Raw genomic sequence first — 17,909 nt, 5'->3', positions numbered from 1 at the left:
AATCTGGCTGGATCGCCCGTTATTGCCCCAGGAAGATGCACGACCTCGAAAATTAGAGCCAAGACACATATCGGAAATGGAGATACATTTTGTAACACAACATATTTGGTGAACGCCCGGAGTGTACGTTTAGCGTGACGGCGCCTGGGTCCTGCCTGGGGGGTTGCGCTGTATTGACAGCCCAGGTGCACACTCAATTGCAATAATCCTGACCGGCCTACCTCCATGCCCATTCTTGAGATATAGATACATGAGATACTCAGACGTAACATGTTTCGCAGTTGATACAGCTGCTTGTCAAGCAAGGCCTCCTCATATGCATCATACACCAACAAATTGATTCCATTTCGTCCCCAAGCCTGTGTCCAACCCGCACCATCCCCATCATCCATCATGTCTTTTGCCTCCGGTTGGACCCAAATCTTCCCACCGCGCAATAGCGCTCCGCTCACGCAAGAAAACCTTCCAAGCCAGGTTGGAAAGGTATTTGTTGAGACGGGCGGATCGTCAGGACTCGGGTATCACCTGTCCCGTGTGCTTTACGGTGCCGGTGCCAAGGTCTATATGTTGACGCGAACTCGTCAGCATGCCGAAGACGCCATTGCCCGTATTAAAGCCCAATATCAAGGTAACAAAGGCACGTCCGGGGCTCAGAGAGGAAGTCTTGAGTTCATCTATATGGACTTGCTGGATTTCACCACCGTTCAGTCAGCCGCTCAACAAGTTCTCCAGTCCGAGGGCCCGAACGGACGACTTGATGTGTTGTTCAACAATGCGGGCACTGGTGCCGTGAGCAATGTGCCCAAATCCAAGCAAGGATGCGAATACCATTTCTGCGTCAATTCAATCGGCGCCCACTTGCTAACGCGACTGCTTATGCCCATGTTATCGAGGACTGCCGTGAAGAGCCCGAAGGATGGCGTTCGCGTAGTGTGGCCCGCCTCCATGTTTGTTGAAATGATGAGCCCCAAGGATGGGATCCGGAAGGCATTCCTGGAGAACCCCACAGCGTGACGAACCAGAATGAGTTGTACTCTTCATCTAAGACAGCGAACTGGTTCTTGGCATCCGAGTTCTCCCGTCGGCAGACGGCTGGTCAGGGTGCCGAAACGACCAGCCCCGACAACCAAGCACCCTGCGTCGTGCACATCGCGGGGAACCCAGGCAACTACATCACGAACATATGGCGCTCCGTTCCAGCGTGGACCTACTACCTCACACGCCCTATTCTTCGCGACCCGATTCATGGCGTGGAGACGTATCTGTGGATGGCGTTTTCTGATGCGGTCACCTTTGACCGTGTTATGGCGGGAGGGTACGCGATCTGTGATGGTAGATGGCACCCTGGGCAGAGGAAAGATCTGTTGTTAGCTCTGAAAGGAGTGGAGGAAGGTGGATCTGGGCGAGCCAGCGAGTACTTTGACTGATGCGAAGCAACGGTGAAGGGTTTTATCAACTGAGTTTGAAGTGTTTAGAGTCATAGGAACAATGTCGAGTTCTTCTTCCTCCAAGCTGGCCAAGAAACACCTGCAATAGATATCATTATTTCTTCCAATTATTTCAATAGTTGGTGCCGCCGACAAAATTAAAACGATATACATATCCATATAAGTTGGTCAATTGATTATCTACAGACTCATAAGCTCAACGATAACCAATACGTGCGTAACTGCCAGTTCTGTTTGATATTCAAAAGTAGGACCTGTTGCGATCGCGCTATGTTTCCATCAGCCCACTTGAGTTCCGCCCGGAAGCTCAGAGATCCCTAGTTCAAGTACATGTCAGTTTGTCCACCGTGGGCGAGGCTACATTATTTACTTACATCCACCGGAGCCTACATCTTCTTTTGCTTGTTGTGCTTTGGTGCATCCAATGGCATCCTTACCGTCTTGGATTTTGAGGACCTTATCGCAGTACTCACTACCGCAGGTCTTGCCCAATCCATCCATGGCACGCTGAAGAGCATCGTCTTTCCAGCCGAAAAGATAGTCGCCATGGGCACCATAGCCAGTGCTACAAGAGGAGGAGAAAGCTCAGATTAGTTACAGATCACATGAATATAGTGGAATAAACGAGGAGAGCTCACGGGTCACCAAAGCTGTACACGAGCGGCTGCTTCTCGCCCTGCCAGTACTTGGCGTCGTTGAACTGCGTCGTATCGAACATGATCTCGTACATGACCTGCGGGATGCGCACGGGGTGCGTGCTGGGGCAGCGGTCGCCCGCGAGCGCCATGCCCGACGGCGCGTATGCCACGTGGCTCTGGTGGTCCGGGCTGTCGACGTTCTTGCCGTCCCAGCAGGACGGGAAGATGATGGTGGCCCGGATGCCGCCCGGGCAGGGCGTCTTGGGGAACGTGGCCGTGTCGCTGCGGTCGCAGGGGGCGCCGGCGCCGCCCGAGGTCCGGTCCGACGCGGCCAGGCAGCGGTGGCAGATTCCCGGGGCCATGCCCGTCTTGGAGCGGAGCATGGGGTTACCGGCGAGCATGCGGAAGCCCTGCGGATGTGGTCATGGCATTGGCGATGGGAGTGCAGTCATAGGAAGAAGAGATGGAGCTCAACTTACCACTGGGAATGCGGTGACTTTCATATTGCGTCCGGAGAACGGCAGCATGTAGTAGACCGTGAGGCCGCCATCTTGAGGCAAAAGGGTACCGTTTAAGCGGCCGTTGGCCATCTGGGGGACACGCTTGAAGGTGCCGTTCTCGGGAGACTGGAAGTACATCGAGGCGGTCCAATAGTTACTCGTATCTTCCGTGTAAATGCAAGACGTGCAGGTCGACTGTGCGGGAGGGTCAATCGTGTTCGGGTCCATCTACACATATAATCGTCAGTCGGGTAACTTATTGAGTCGAACACCTTCTACCAAGGCGGAAGGCATACTGTGACATTGAACGAGTTGCCTCCGACGACCTGGTGCACATGAGGAGAAGGGTTGAGCCCTGGCGCCACCAGGGGATCAACACGCTCAACGACAAGCTGGGAGCAGCCAAAACGGAGGAACGACGCGGAACCCAGGCTTTGGCCAAGGGCGCCCTCCGCGAAAAGCGCGGTGGTTGCGAGGTACTGCCACAACATCATTGAGGTGCTCCTGTACGCAAAAGTTCAACTCGGATTGGTACTGAATGTTGCGAATCGAAAACAACACAGGCCGTCTTCTTCTTCAGACGGGCGGTCATGATCTTGAGATCGTCGCGGGGCCGGCCATTTGTGATATAGCAACCCGGGTGCAAACACGGGGGTACAGCCTGCCCAATGATGCGCGACGGGTACCATGGGCGACCGTTATCTTTCAAAACTCCCGAAATCCGCAGGTCCTTGGCATCTTGGTACCCCAAACAGCAGGTTCCGCCGCTGTATATTGCAATCTCGATGTTGGGATCCCATTGGCTCAATCCCCTGACGAGGGGAGAGGTCAAGTCCGGTCCAACCAATGAAACAAACCTGAAGTGCATTTAGCCAGTGAAGACCGGCGAACCAAGAATGTGCACATGTTTAACAGTTGAAGAGAGCAAGACTGTCGGCAGTTGTTGCTGTATTCCAGTTGCGCTAGGGTGGCCCATGGACACTGCAGCATGGCACCGACTTGCCGCTGAAGGCGCTGCAGCATACGGCACCAGCCCTACTAACACATGCTAGGCCGAGTCGCTCTACTGAGAGGAAAGTATGTGGTTCAGCAAACCAGGGTCTTTCCATTTTCAAGAAGCCCAGGTCGTCTGAATGTGATCTTGCATTTAGGTCCCGAGACATGCATATGAGGATTCTGACGAACGCTCCATCACAACTGCGACTTCTACAGGCCGAGAAAGGTGCGAAGGCCGCAGTTTGAGGTCTGTGGCGTGTGACGCTGGTAGGGCTTCTTCGATGTGGGATCCAGAACCTCATCTGATTCGCAACTACCTAGCCAGGACGCAGGTTCAATCTTGTCGTGACAGACATGACCGTGATGCCATACCAGGTTCCCTCAAATGACCATGTGACTCCCAGATGTGTACAAGAAGAATGACACCCCAGAATCAACAAAAACAGCAGGGGGAAAAGAAAGAAACAAAAGAGAAGGGGTCTATTGGGATACCATATCGCGCCCGGCCTATGGCTTTGACTAGTTGGAACCAACAACGCGATGCGATAATGCTATGGCAGATACACGTGACGATGTAAATGTAAGTGATTTCTGTCTCATATGAAGATTAATCGTTAATATCCGAACGCTTGTGCTTTGCTACATAAGTAGGTAAGTAATTATCGTGGGGCCCAAGTACACCAACGCTAAAAAGGGGGCAGAGGAGCTTTCGTGGATATGTAAATATTCCCCGGGTCACCGAATACCGAAGGATGCCCTCTCATATATGATGCCAGCTGAGATGTTGTGCATCAATACTGATGCTAATAGGCCGTAGAGGTCTGGACCCCGAATCTCTTTCATGTGGCTTCGGAGGGAATCATCCTAGCCCAAGGACTCGGTACCGTGGCGGTGGCGTGTAAGGCGTGGAGAGTTTCATGTGGTCTCCGGAATTTGAAGTTATTCTCACCGACTCTATAATTACACCCAACAGAGCACCAACATGCGCCGGCATATCTCAGGCCTCTAATAGATGTAGTGAGTTGATTTCTCAACCAACACAACTACAGTGGGTTACCAAAAATTAGGGAACATAGCTCTGGCCTCACCGACAAAGGCCAGGGTGCCCCTAGCAAGTAACGGCGACCGAGTAGCTAATATCCCTAAAAGGGGCCAGGCTCAGATTAGACGAGAAGTTCGAACTTTCCTAGCACACCACTCCGCCATCCTGCAGGCGTTCTAGGCGTTCGACGGGAGACGAAGAAGCCTCTCAGGTAACTTGGCATACCCTGAAGAATATATGGACATTCGCCTCCTCACTCCGAAGATCTCCATGCTCTTCGGCAAGACCTGACCTCCTCGGGCTTCATGCTTGAGCAACTGCCTGCTCTTCGCCTCAGGGTACCCGTTCTACTGGCCTCTCTCCACACTTCTGTAGGCAGTAATTGCCCAGGCCGTTGCGTTGCCTTTCCAAGCGACCAAATTTGGCCCGCGCCGTTGATTCGCAGGTCATTTCTATCACTGAAATCTTTTTGAAGCACGTCACCGAGTGCTGGGGGCCAACACCCGCATGGCCAAGATGACAACCAGCATGGCTGCATCCGACCTTTCACGGCTCGCCGCATCCCCAAACTTCGAGGGGTTCTATATCAAAGGCTTCAGTATGTGTACAACCTACTTTACCTCGCCTTCCCCAATACCCCATCCGTGTTTACTTATACCCCGTTTCATAGTCTTGCTTTGGGTCGTCATGGCTAATATATCGGTGACCAAAAGCCCAAGCAATATTGCTGGATACCGCCCAGACTTATACAACCAGTGACAAATGGGCCGGTCACTATTGCAATGGCGGTTTCGCCACATTCTACACCCAAGGATACGGAACAGTCTTGGTACAAAGCGGGACAACAGAGTACTGGTAAGTGTTCGCGCACCGAGAATCCCTCTCAGAATGATGAAAATATGGCCGGAATACTCACTGCGTCGGTACAGTCCATCATATAGTGTCGCGACCATGTCGATCTTCCAAACGCGACCGAACGGATCCCCGATCAACATCCTTTACATGTGTGCTCAGAACTGGGCCGCCAACACCGTATTCAGACAGATACAGGCGGCGACCTCAACTACGTGTAAGAGGACCCGTTGTTCTCACATGCTTACCCCGATCCTCCCACCCCCCCCCGGTTCCTTCCACAGACACGAATCTTCCAGACGGCTAAGACGACTCTGTTCCAGCGACAAGCTCATCATCTTCCACGAGTACGACACTGGCTACGACAACAACGCCAGCGGCTGCCCGGGCGGCACTACGAGCGCGGCCCCGGCGGCGACGAGCGCCCAGCCGGGCCGGGACACAGACATACCAGCTGCCGCTTCCTCCTCTGCGTCTTCCCAGGCCTGGATCGCCGGAGCTGTGGCGGGACCAATCATCAGATGCGCCCTGGTCGGCCTCCTGGTCTGGTGGATCATGCGACACCGCGGCAAGAAGGCTTCCGCGGCCGCGGCGGTGACAGGTGCCAGAGGCGGCCACCAAAACGCACCCTACAGCGACCTCGTCTATAATGACCAGCCGCCGCCGCCGCCGCATTCCAGGCCGGTGTCGTCGGCGCCGCCCACCGGCGCTGGTGCCGCGACGGCCTGGGAAGACCAGAACAAGGCGACCTTGCGCCCGGTTTCGACCACCACACATGTCAGCGGGCCGGTACCCCACGAGCTCGCCAACGTCCCGGGAACCAACGGCTGGCAGCAGGTCCAGAATCCCTCGAGTCGGCCTCCGTCCTCGGTGGCGGGAGTGGCGGATATGGGGGGCAGTGCTGCGTCCCCTCCTCTGGCGCCGCCGCAGGAGCTCTCGAATATTCCGGGGACGACGGACCATCAGGGCGTGGTGTATGAAATGCATGAGGATAGCAGGTGACGATGACCTTTTGGGGTGGGCGTGGAACTGGTACATGCTAGTTTGTGTGATGTTCTTTTAAGCTCTGGCATATATGATGAACCATCCTTGTATGAATAATTGTTAATGATTACCTGCTTCTCTCGCAGTGGTTTAAGCGACTCAAGCTGGGCTTATACAATGTAGTATGTAGGACCAATGATCTCAACCCGTAGGGATGCGGCATTCTCTACCTAAACACCGAAATTCAACTGATGACTGCTATCAACCAGGTCTATTCTTACCGTTCGGATGAATTCAGCATTTACCGAGAGCGACATTTTGAATAGAGTTCCGCATTGTTTAACAAGCGTGCGGCATGGTTGGTTCGGAAGTGACCTCGTGTGGATGGCGCCTTGGATTTCCGGTGCCAACTCAAATTCTCAAACGTATCGCAGTTCAACCGCCGCATTTGAGGATAGACTTCGTATGCAGCGTTCGTGCGACGGAGTAGGAGGTTACATATGTACCTAGGCAGGAATGCAATTTTGCTGCAAGAGATGCACCCTGAGTGTTCGAAGTTTAGAAACAGAGGTGAGGCTACCGACAGTTCAATGATGAAACAAGCAGGCTGTGCGGTTGGGATGCAAGGATGGCAGGCGCTATGACCTGTGCGTGGGGCAAAGCTTTAGAGGGCAGCCGCCTGGCACAGAATTGCCTGTTGCTCTTTCCCCCAAAACAAAACATCACGCCCATTTCCACCATCTGTGCAAGAAACGGTTCGCCACAAGTCATCTTCAAAACAGCAGCCAAATCACTCACCAGTCGTTCACATAGTATATGAGATATATTTGTCGGAATCTAATGTATCAAGCCCGGACATGTCGAGATCTAACTGAAACGAAACCCGCAAAATGAACAACGCGTGGATTGTGTTGCGCCACCCAAAGCAAACAGAGCAAACAGAGCAAACTCAGTAACAGAAGAAATGGAAGCCACTCCCACCACCTACCTATCTAGGAAGCAGCACTTGCAAGTCCGACCAGCTTGCTCTTCACACAAACCGCCTTGGCCAATGTCTGGATCGACCCGCTGGACAGCAGCTCCAGCACTTGGAGCGTCGCCTCAAACTCGCGCGTGATGAAGTTGCGGATCTCGATGGCCACCAGCGAGTCCAGCGGGTAATACGACAGCGACCGGGTCACATCCAGGTCCTCCTCCTCCATCATCATGACTGCTGCCAGCTTGTACACCAGCCCGTCGCACACCACCTGCTCCGCCTCGGCCGCGCTCTGGGCCGACTTGACCGCCGCGTTGTACGAGACGACCTTGGATGACGCGCCCAGCGACGTGTCGGCAGCGCCTGCTGCCTCGGCCGCTTCGCGGAGATGCTTGAACTTGGCGTCGGTCGTCCAGAATGGCTGCGCGCTCGGGGTGATGCGCATGCCTGTGATGGTGTGGTTGTTGCACGACACAGCCATGCGTCCATCGATTGCGGCGCCGAGCAGTGCGAGAACCTCGGCCTCGCAGATGGTGTCGCCCCCGAGATTCTTAGCAACTTCGGCTGCCTTCTCGGCATCTTCCGCGAGGTATCCAGTGTCGGAAACCGCAGTCAAGTCCATGGACGAAGCCGGCAATCCTTGCGCAAGTCGATATTGGACGAAGGCGTTCAGGAAGCAGTTGGCGGCTGCGTAGGCTGCTTGGCCTCGGTTGCCCACAGCACCGGCAGCCGAGGAGATGGCAACGAAGAAGTCTAGCGGTGCATTGCATAGGGCGCGGTGGAAATTCCATGCCCCCTGCACCTTGGACTCGATGACCGTGGTGTACTGGTCGTACGTCATCTTCTCGAAGAGAACATCCTGTTTAAGTTTCCAAATCAGCATCCCATCCAGGCACACCAATAAGGCTCCCAATCGATGGATAACTTACCCGCAGAACCATGGCGCCATGGATCACTCCCCGTACAGGAGGCAGGCCCCCCAACTCATAGGTCACCAGGTTTTCCACATCAGCAGGATTTGCGACGTCGCACTTTTGCACCACGATTTCGGCTCCAAGTTGGGCGACCTCGTCAATCAGCTCCTTGACTTTCCCGGTGGCTGAACCACCTCTTGATAGCAGTACGAGGTGCCTCGCGCCACGGCTGACCATCCATCGACTCATACTACGACCCAAACCGCCGGTGCCTCCAATGAGGATATATGTCGCGTCAGAGCGGAGAATCTGCCGCGGTGTCTTGGGTGGTGTCGCCTGATGCGCATTAGTCCAACAATCCAATCAACCAATTTTAGGTCTTACTCGCCTTGACATTGTCGCTTGATCCAGGAACCACAACAAGTTTCCCATGCGACTTGGAGCTTTGGAGTGTCTTCAATGCCCCTTCGATGTCCGAGATCGGATACCTGGTAACAGGGGATACTGGCCGGACCTTGTTATACTTGATGAGTTTTGTTACGTCAGCAAGTAGTCGCTGCATGATGTTGGGTCTCTCGGCAGCCAAGGCCATCATGTCTAGTGATGCAAAGCTCGCGTTGTGTTCAAATTGGACCATCTCCAGACGAGTGCTCGCGTCTGTGTCCCGCGTGCCGATGTCGATAAGTCGGCCAAACTTGTTGAGACACTGCCAACTCTCCTTGAGGGCATCACCGCCGACGCAGTTCAGCACGACATCAACACCCCGTCCGGCCGTCACAGTTCGCAACGAGTTGCCAAATGCTAGATTGCGACTGTAAAAGATGTGGTCTTCTGGGATACCGTACTCGGACACCAACAACTGCTTCTTCTCTTGGCTTCCAACGGTTGCGTAGACGTCGGCACCAACCATCTGCGCCAATGAGACGGCAGCCTGTCCTACCGCGCCCGCTGCTGCGTGAACCAGCACACTCTCATCCTCATGCAGTCGACCAAGCTCAATCAACGAGTAGTAGGCTGTGCTGTACGACAGTGGAAGGCTTGCGCCAGCTTCGAACGTCATATTTGCGGGCAGCTTGAATGCGAAGCCAGCTTTGGTCCGCAACTTGGTCGCAAATGCGCCTCCATGGATGGCAAGAGCGGCTACGCGGTCACCTGCTTGCAGACCCCTCACATTGTCGCCAACACCTGTGACGATGCCACTTGCTTCAAACCCGAATTCGGTATCAGCGAGCTTTCCATGAGCCGCGGCAAGATCCCTGTGATTGACACCAATTGCTTTGACCTGCATCTCGATCTCATCTGACTCCACTGATGTGGTTAACGTTTCGTCATCGGTAAAATGCAACGTCTCGAGTATGCCAGGGTCAGCAATGGTCAGCTTCATGGACCGGTCTGGTTGATTGAAGGGGGTTGATCGCAGGGCCGACAGGTTGATCTCATTGTGCACGATCTCGTTCATTTCGGCGTCATTGATAATACGCGGTGTCAACAGCTTGCCGCCTCTTTCCATGAACTCCAGCTCGCTGGTGGACCCCCGGGTGGTTGCGAAAGCAGTCGAGAACGTCTTGACTATGATCCTTCGCATTTGATCCACTGACGTCGTGGCCTGCCCATCGAGATCCAGAGTCGCAAAGGGCAATAGGGTCTCCGACCGAATGGTACGGCTGAGTCCTGTGATCATGTTCAGATCCGGCGAGGTCGCGTGGTCGTATGCACCGCGTATTATCCACAACACGCCCTGTACTGTTGTCAAGATCTTCTGCAGCGCTGCAAACTCGTCTCCGCGAAGAGTTGAGAGTAACGGCCTCTCGACTTCAGAGAGGAAGATGCAAAGCTTTTTTTCGACGTTGACACTGAACATACTACCCATTGATGGGCGTTTGCCAGTCGCACGTCGTAGGACATAGGCCAAACCTATGGCGAGCTCGCGCTGGAGCGGTGTGTCGGCGTGGATGATTGCTACGTCAGTTTCCGGTATCACAGGCTCGCTACCTGTTCCATCATCTGACTCGGTAGCCATCGGCTCCCAGTCCAGCTTGTAGCACAGTTCTCGGTGAGATTCTAGTGCTTCCGCCTCACGATCCAGGATGGGGGTCACTGTCAAACCCTCTAACGTGATCAGAGACTCTAATGGTTTTCCAGGGGAGGCAACGAACATGGTCAATGTCGTGGGCTGCGTGCCATGGGTCGATTTGTTGCCCTGACAGAACGCCTGAAGTCTATGTCCTATGGTACTCGTGGCTTCGGTGACCTCCCTTGAGATGGAGATCCGGTCGACAGAAGAAGGCAGATAAATTGTATCAAGATTCGATCCTGTCTGACCGACCACCAGCCAGTACATGGATATCAACGATTCGAGGAATGCGGGTTGGAGCACAGCGCTGCTTATGTGGTGATTCGGCATTTCCTTGGCCACATCCGGCACGACGAGGTCGCTTTTACAGCATTTGTCAGATGCCGACCCGTCAGCGATACCCTGGAAGGCTGCGCCATACGATACCCCCAACTCCGCCAGTTGTTCGTACATGCGTCCCACATCGACGGTTTTCGAAGCGCCTTGGTTGACGGCTTTGATGGAAGCCTCCCGCAGTGCGCTGGTGTCTTTCGCCCGCTTGTCACCATCGACGTCATTCGTGTCCCGGTCAACAACTGCCACGAAGCCCTTGCAGTGTTCCTTCCACCCTCGGCTGCTGGTCCAGGAATTGATGTGGAATTCTCTCCACGTCTCGGAGGCCACGATCGAAGTGCGCTCTTGATGTGGTCGCAGTGTTGTTGTGAGCTCGACATCCTCGTCTGAGATGACCAACGGTGCCGACACTACTACATTCTCGAGCTGATAGTGGTCGAAATGCTCCCCGGCCTCCAGCGCTAGCTGCTTAACTGCCTCGACTGCCATCGCGATGTACCCCGACATGGGAAATATAGTGAGCGACTGGATCTTGTGGTGTTCTAACCACGGTAGATCGTCAAGTCGTATGATGTTGCGCCAGGTCGGCTCAAGGTCGCTGGAGAAGTTGGCCTCGGTACCCAAGATGTCATTCCGGGGTGCATTTCGGTTCCTATGCTTGAGTGTCAACCGTGACTCATGCCAGTATTTGGACGATTTGTTCCATGGGTACCGCGGTAAATCCGTCAACAGCACAGGTGCCTTGGTCGGCTTGGGATAGTTGATGGCCTCGAAATCCAGTACAGCGCCTTTGGTGAAGAGGTTACCCGCTACTTCCAGTGCTGTCTCGACTGCGTCTTTCTTCCGCGCTAACATGGAGGCGTACGGTATTTTGGCAGCGGGCCCACCTGCGGCTTTCAGGATCTGCTTCAATGGTCCCTGGAGAGCGGAGTGTGGCCCGAGTTCCACCAGCATGTTGACACCAGTTCGATGCTCACCTATGGGCTCTACCATGCTCTGCACCGCCTCGCTGAACTTGACCGGGCAAGTCAGATTCTGAACCCAGTACGAGGGCCCCAACTCAGCACCGTCAATCCGTCGACCGACGAGCGATGAGTGAAAGCGTGTCTCGGTGGACACTGGTGCTTCGATCATGCGGATCGACCGCATGTAGTCTTTTCCGATGAGGCCCATGTGATGTGAATGGTACGCCGTATCGACGAAAAGCTTCCGATTGAACAGTTGCTTCTGCTCGACGATAGCCTTCAGCTCGTCGATACCAGCCTCATCCCCCGATATGGTCAGGCTGCTCGGGCTGTTGTAGCATGCGATCCTGATGTTCCCGTCCTTGATATCCGAAAGGAGCGGTTCGAAATCTTCTTTCGACCCGCCCACAGCCATCATCGCGCCGCAGAGCTCGGGGTGTCGTTCTTTGAGCACGGGAATCAATCGACCCCTGTGGTAAGCTATCGCGACACATGCCTCGAAGGCCAGGACACCAGCTGCATATGCCGCGCCGATTTCGCCGCTAGAATGCCCGGCCACCGCCATAGGTTGAACACCCCAAGAGAATAGCAGGTCCGTCAAAGCCAGCTGTATTGCCGTACATGATGGTTGGCTGATGTGCGCTGCGCCCACCGCTGTGGTCTTTTCGTCCTTGTGCAATTCTTCGATCAGCGACCATGTAGCACCCAGTGATGCTAAGCACTGGCCCGCGTAGTCTATTGCTTTCGAAAAGACTGGGTAGTGGTCATAAAGCTCGCGACCCATGCCGTACCACTGGGCTCCTTGCCCTGTAAAAATAAAGCCGATTCGCAGCGGGTCGCTCTCTTTCCCGGGCACAAACTTCTGACTGTTGATGGCGTCGATCAAGTCGAAAGAGCGCTTCGCCGGGATTGCCACGCGCCACTGCAGAAGCGACCGCCGCTGGCATATTGTGTAGGCCACATTGCTCATGAGGTCCTTCTGGAACATCTCCGGGCGCTGCTCCAGGTAGATGACCAACTGCTTCATCACCGACTCCAACGATGTCTTGTCATTGGCGGATAGCGCGAACAGCATCCGCCCGGGATCCTCGTCCTTCAAGTCCGCATCGTTCTTGGGACCTCCTCGCTGCGTGAAGGGGAGCCGTTCCAGCACCACGTGCGCGTTGGTGCCGCCGAATCCGAAGTTGTTGACGCTCACGTACTTCTTGTTTCGGGGCCACGGGCGCTGGTTGACGGGGACCTTCATGTACCACTCCTTAAACGGGATTTTCTCGTTGGGGTACGCGAAGTCGTAGTTGGGAAGGACGAAGCCTCGCTCGAGCATCATGGCGGCCTTGATGACCGCGACGATACCCGAGGCGCCTTCTAGGTGGCCGATGTTGGACTTGACAGATCCTAGGAGTAGCGGGTCTCGTGCTGAACGGTTCGCGCCGAAAACGTTGTGAATCGCTATTGGAGATCTGGTCAGTTGGATCTGGTCACGACATGCGGAGATGGGAGCTTTACCTGTTGCTTCTATTGGGTCGCCGACTCTTGTCCCCGTCCCATGCGCCTCGATGAACCCAGTGTCGGAAGGGTTGATGCCGGCATTTTTATATACCTGCCTCATTAGGTTTTCTTTTGAGATTGTTCAGTGTGTCACTCGCAGTCGAGTTCATGTTGAAAGATACTAACCTTGTGCTGTCCCGCATGGCATGGTGATACCCGGTGTCTTCCCATCTTGGTTGATGCCGCTCCCCACAATGATGGCACGGATCGAGTCGTTGTCACGCCGCGCCTGATCAAGGGGCTTCACTATGATCATGCCGCACCCCTCGCCCCGTCCAAAGCCGGTTCCTCGATTATCGAATGAGTAAGACCTCCCAGAATCGGAAAACAGTCTGGACTTGGCAAACGAGATCCAGAACTCGGGAAGCATGTTCAAGTGGCAGCCACCAACAATGGCCATACTCGATTCGCCCGCCCGCAAGCTCTGGCAGGCAAGATGCAATGCGACCAGGCTGGATGAACACGCCGTATCTGTCGTGAAGCTGGGGCCTTTCAAGTCAAAGAAATGCGACAGTCGATTTGACTGCATTGCGTATGCACAACCAGTGGCTTGATGCATCGGGATCCGATCCGTGTCCCTAAAACAGTGTGACTCGTACTCGGGGAACGACCCACCGACGAAGACACCCACATCCTTGCCGACGATCGTATGCTTGGGCACGCCCGCATTCTCGAGGGCCTCAAACGAGCACTCGAGCAGCAGCCGCTGCTGCGGGTCCATCGAGATGGCTTCTTTTTCTGTGAGGCTGAAGAAGGGCGCGTCGAAGGCCGCGAGGTCGACCGACTCGTCGCTGAGGAAGTGCCCGCCCGCGGGGTTGTGGCACCCGGCCCTGCCCGGGTTCGGGTGCTGGAAGCTCGAGGCGTCGAACCGCGACTTGGGGATGGGCGAGTAGCCCGACCGGGCCCGGGCGCAGAGCTCCCAGAACTCGGCGGCGCTGGAGACGTTGCCTGGTAGGCGGCAGGATATGCCGACGATGGCTAGGGGCATTGGTTTCGACTTGGGCTTGGGGGTCTCCGGTGTCACGCCATCAGTCGGCGGTGCGGGCGCTTCTCCCGGAAACGCATCGCCGACACGGCGGTGGCCATTGGCACGGCCCCTACTCACGTCAGCGTCATGGCCGTTCGTTGTTCCATTCATGCCACTGGCGCTAACACCATTGCCCAAGCCATTGGCGCGTCCGTTGACTTGTTCAAAGTTGTCACGACCATCGACCGCTGAAGGTGCCATGGTGCATCTCCTCTGCTACTTGGCGATTTCAACAAATGTAGGTTTTGCAGAGAAGTTGGACGGTAATCGAATATGTGAGTATCGGTGGTAAAGCCAACAGAAACCACCGTCAGCAACTTATATCATTTCGCGACTGAAAGTAGTACCAGAAGCTGATCTTGTTTGCCAAACCCCCTTTCTCCGGGCCTGAGCGAATTGTCATGTGATATGGCAACGGACGATGTCGCTACTACAGACTAATTAAATTTTCCAGAAGCTGGCTTTGATCTTCAGCCAAGCGGATGATCATTCCAGTCGTAGAACGGAGTATCTACGTCTCAGCCCTTTAGGCGATACTGAGAAATAATTTCCCATCTGGTCTATCCGAAACCATTTCGCCACGGATAGAAGGAAGAAATATTCCAGAGATGGTCTGTCCATGGTACTCTAGCACATGAGAGGTGTTCCCTAGATCCTGGATCGGTGCGGGTATCGATAACACGGGCATTTGCTTTCGGTAACCCGGTGAGTTATCTATCTGATCTCATTGGTCAGGGCAACCTTCTCCGTGCCTGGCGAGGAGGCATAATCCCAGAGCACTTCACATAAGCTGTCATATCGGATCCGATGACCGTCGATCCTATAGCCCGGGCTTTACCACTAGGTATGTAACTCTCAGGAGTCCTAAGGGACCATCCTCGTTGAAACGAGCAATTGAAAGCCTGAGCCGGATAAGAGCCAAAAACTACAGCCCAGCGAATCCGGAGCCCTCCCGTCGCTAGACTGCCATACTTCCATGTCCCATAACAGCCTGACTATGTGTTCCATCCAGATAGAAACAAACTCGCGATTGCAGATAGCAATCTCGGAGGGCGGCTCCTGGAAGCCCGAAGTCTCTTAGTCGGATCTGACCTTTGATTAGTATGCGACCCGGTTCCTGTTGCAGCCTGGGTAGACGCAATAGCCTGAGAACGCTGGGCCCTCCGTCCTACCAGCAGACACAACACATGTCACCAGAGTAGGCAGCTATATTAACTTGCATGACGAGGTCTTCAGGCTACGCAAATCGGAGTCCGCGGCCTGTTTCCCGATGATGCTACGTTACCAGCTTTCGCTGAGAAGGAGACGGAAAGTTCCGTTCTTCGTGAATGACAACACACTCAATGAGCCTGAGATGTCAATATCGACACCCGTGAAACGGGTGACTGACAGCAATGGAAGCTTGTCGTCAGAATGCGACGCTGGACATGCCGGCCTTGGCACGCGGCACTTGGGAGGCAAGGATGGATGATGCAGGTCGCAAATTGTGGGGGAGCGAAACGGGAGAGCTTGGCCTGCCAATCTACTCTAAACACCAATCACATCGAAATCTAGTGCATTTGTGGCAGCTCTTGCGGCTTCGGGTGGTACAGCCGGCTGTCTATGCTGTACTGAAACCGTCACCCTGCAGCGGCGCCCCACCCCCATCTTCACACTTTTATCCGGAACTGGGGCCGGGACCAGGGTGGGCGAGAGGATGAACACACACTGTTGGTGCATGGCTGGTCAGGAACGCCCTGGGATCTGCTACCAGCTTGCCATCCTAGAGATTCCCCGGGACTCGAATTAGGCTCGGCGTCAAACTCCCAATTGCCTGATCCGGATGAGTGACAAGTCACTTACAGAAACCAGAAAGCTGCCTACCCGTACGTAAGGGAACGCCCGGTATCGATTACATTGATGCTTCATGCGAGCGACTCTTCCCTGCTACCTTACCCTTCAGATCACGGAGGGTTTCAGCAACGGAAGCGGCTGGACTTGTCTGTAGCATCAGGCGAACCTGTGAATCAAGTCGCCCTTGTCGCGTGTCTCTCCGCGCGCGATCCTTATCATGCGATTCCAATCTCTTCGCTCCTTCGATGGTTGCATATGTGGCAACAAGACCAAACTGCATCGACTCTTGCCAAGACCAATCTCAATCACGCAAGACAGATGGATGAGACTGCATTGCAGAGCTTGGCCTGATCGTGGTGTGAGCACAACCGCAGATATACCTTCCCAGTCGTTTGGGACTCCCCAATTTCGTTGGTATCAAAACCATACACCCAAAGTCGCGACATTCTAGCCCATAACCCACCACCATCATCTAAAGATCTCAGGATGAAGTTCCTTTGCTTACCAGGCGCCTATGGGAGCGCAGATGTAAGTTTTGTTGTAGTTGCATTGAGCCTTTGAGCTTGTTGGCTAATGGACCATCTAGAAGTTTCAAATACAGCTTGGTGAGATTGGCCCTCAGCCATTCTAGGCTCGTTCAAGATGGCATATGACTAACGTACATCTTCCGCACGCAGCTCCTCTCGTCAAGGAGCTCATGTCCGACGACACGGCCTCGTTCCGCTTCATTGACGCGCCCTGCGAGGCCGTCCCGCCCAAGGGCTTTGCCGACTTCTTCGGCAACCCTCCCTACTACCGCTTCATCGAACCCGACGACAAAGACACGGAGGAGACGGACGTGCTGTCGCGCATCCGCGATTTTCCCGAGTGCGACACGGCCGAGGACACAATGCGCGAGCTGATGAAGGAGGGGATCGCGAGCAGCGTCAAGAGCACCGACCGCGCCATCCAGCTCCTCTTCGAGATTATGGAGCGCGAGGGGCCCTTTGAGGGGATCATTGGATACTCCGAGGGCGCGACCGTGGCGGGGACATTGTTGCTGCACGAGCAGCGCCGGCGCGAGAAGGCCGGAAGGATGCCCCAGATCAAGTGTGCCGTCTTCTTTGCCGGGTGGCCGCCGCTGGATCCGGTGACGTACAAGATGGTGCTCTCGGACGAGTCGGATCTCATGATTGATATTCACACTTGTCATATCAGTAAGTAGCAGTCTGCTTCCAGGTCTTCCACTCGTTCCACTTTAACCCGTTGACTAACCCGCTGCGATCCCCAGTCGGGTCTCTGGACCCTTACGTCTCGGGCTCCATGGCACTCTACAACACTTGTGATCCGGATACAGCTTACATATTTGATCACGGAAAGGGGCACACACTGCCTCGGGAAAGGGGGGTTGTCAAGGAGTTGGGCGATGTTATTCGAAACATGATCTCCGAGGTGTCCTCCTGAGTACTTGCTCTGATTCGTAAACCCGGGAATGTTCATTATTCACTAAATAGATGGACTGTTTGTTTACGTTACTCTGTTCACCTATTACCATCCTATGAGTCGATCTCAAGATATCTGAACAGACACACCATTCATATTAGATGCTGATGTTGTAGCCTTGTCAAAACCACGCATCGTACAAATATGACTCAAACGTACGTGGCAATTGGAAGTAATATCACGCGATGCCTCAGTGTGGCCATATGGTCGATGAAGAAAATCTGATCTGACAACGTCGATGGTTGCACCATGATAATACAACCAATGATACAGTGGTGATCCATTGTTCGATCATGG

At 54.5% G+C, this 17,909-nt stretch overlaps 5 protein-coding genes across 5 annotated transcripts; 2 read left to right on the top strand and 3 right to left on the bottom strand.

Annotated features, from left to right (window-relative positions):
- Positions 1 to 393: 393 nt before the first annotated feature.
- Positions 394 to 1,427, top strand: PG986_003949 (NAD(P)-binding protein; the record flags this gene model as incomplete). Its single annotated transcript, XM_066840171.1, has 2 exons — positions 394 to 947; positions 1,010 to 1,427. The coding sequence occupies 2 exons, from the start codon at positions 394 to 396 to the stop codon at positions 1,425 to 1,427; spliced, it is 972 nt and encodes a 323-aa protein (XP_066702798.1).
- Positions 1,428 to 1,727: 300 nt separating this feature from the next.
- On the bottom strand, positions 1,728 to 3,080 carry PG986_003948 (uncharacterized protein; the record flags this gene model as incomplete). Its single annotated transcript, XM_066840170.1, has 5 exons — positions 1,728 to 1,765; positions 1,823 to 2,013; positions 2,087 to 2,496; positions 2,566 to 2,814; positions 2,883 to 3,080. The coding sequence occupies 5 exons, from the start codon at positions 3,078 to 3,080 to the stop codon at positions 1,728 to 1,730; spliced, it is 1,086 nt and encodes a 361-aa protein (XP_066702797.1).
- Positions 3,081 to 5,779: 2,699 nt separating this feature from the next.
- Positions 5,780 to 6,777, bottom strand: PG986_003947 (uncharacterized protein; the record flags this gene model as incomplete). The annotated part of the gene is made up of 2 exons (XM_066840169.1): positions 5,780 to 6,505; positions 6,742 to 6,777. The coding sequence occupies 2 exons, from the start codon at positions 6,775 to 6,777 to the stop codon at positions 5,780 to 5,782; spliced, it is 762 nt and encodes a 253-aa protein (XP_066702796.1).
- A 675-nt stretch (positions 6,778 to 7,452) lies between these two features.
- PG986_003946 (Reducing polyketide synthase PKS1) lies at positions 7,453 to 14,498 on the bottom strand (the record flags this gene model as incomplete). The annotated part of the gene is made up of 4 exons (XM_066840168.1): positions 7,453 to 8,295; positions 8,366 to 8,686; positions 8,745 to 13,339; positions 13,397 to 14,498. 4 exons carry the CDS (start codon positions 14,496 to 14,498, stop codon positions 7,453 to 7,455), a joined length of 6,861 nt encoding a protein of 2,286 aa, XP_066702795.1.
- Positions 14,499 to 16,616: 2,118 nt separating this feature from the next.
- Positions 16,617 to 17,573, top strand: PG986_003945 (uncharacterized protein; the record flags this gene model as incomplete). Its single annotated transcript, XM_066840167.1, has 4 exons — positions 16,617 to 16,658; positions 16,717 to 16,735; positions 16,808 to 17,326; positions 17,401 to 17,573. 4 exons carry the CDS (start codon positions 16,617 to 16,619, stop codon positions 17,571 to 17,573), a joined length of 753 nt encoding a protein of 250 aa, XP_066702794.1.
- Positions 17,574 to 17,909: the final 336 nt, after the last annotated feature.

The sequence above is a fragment of the Apiospora aurea genome (assembly GCF_038362705.1).
Source record: "Apiospora aurea strain CBS 24483 chromosome Unknown utg000003l_segment0_segment0, whole genome shotgun sequence".
In the NCBI taxonomy this organism is placed as follows: domain Eukaryota; kingdom Fungi; phylum Ascomycota; class Sordariomycetes; order Amphisphaeriales; family Apiosporaceae; genus Apiospora; species Apiospora aurea.
This window is presented reverse-complemented; position numbering and strand designations above follow the sequence as displayed.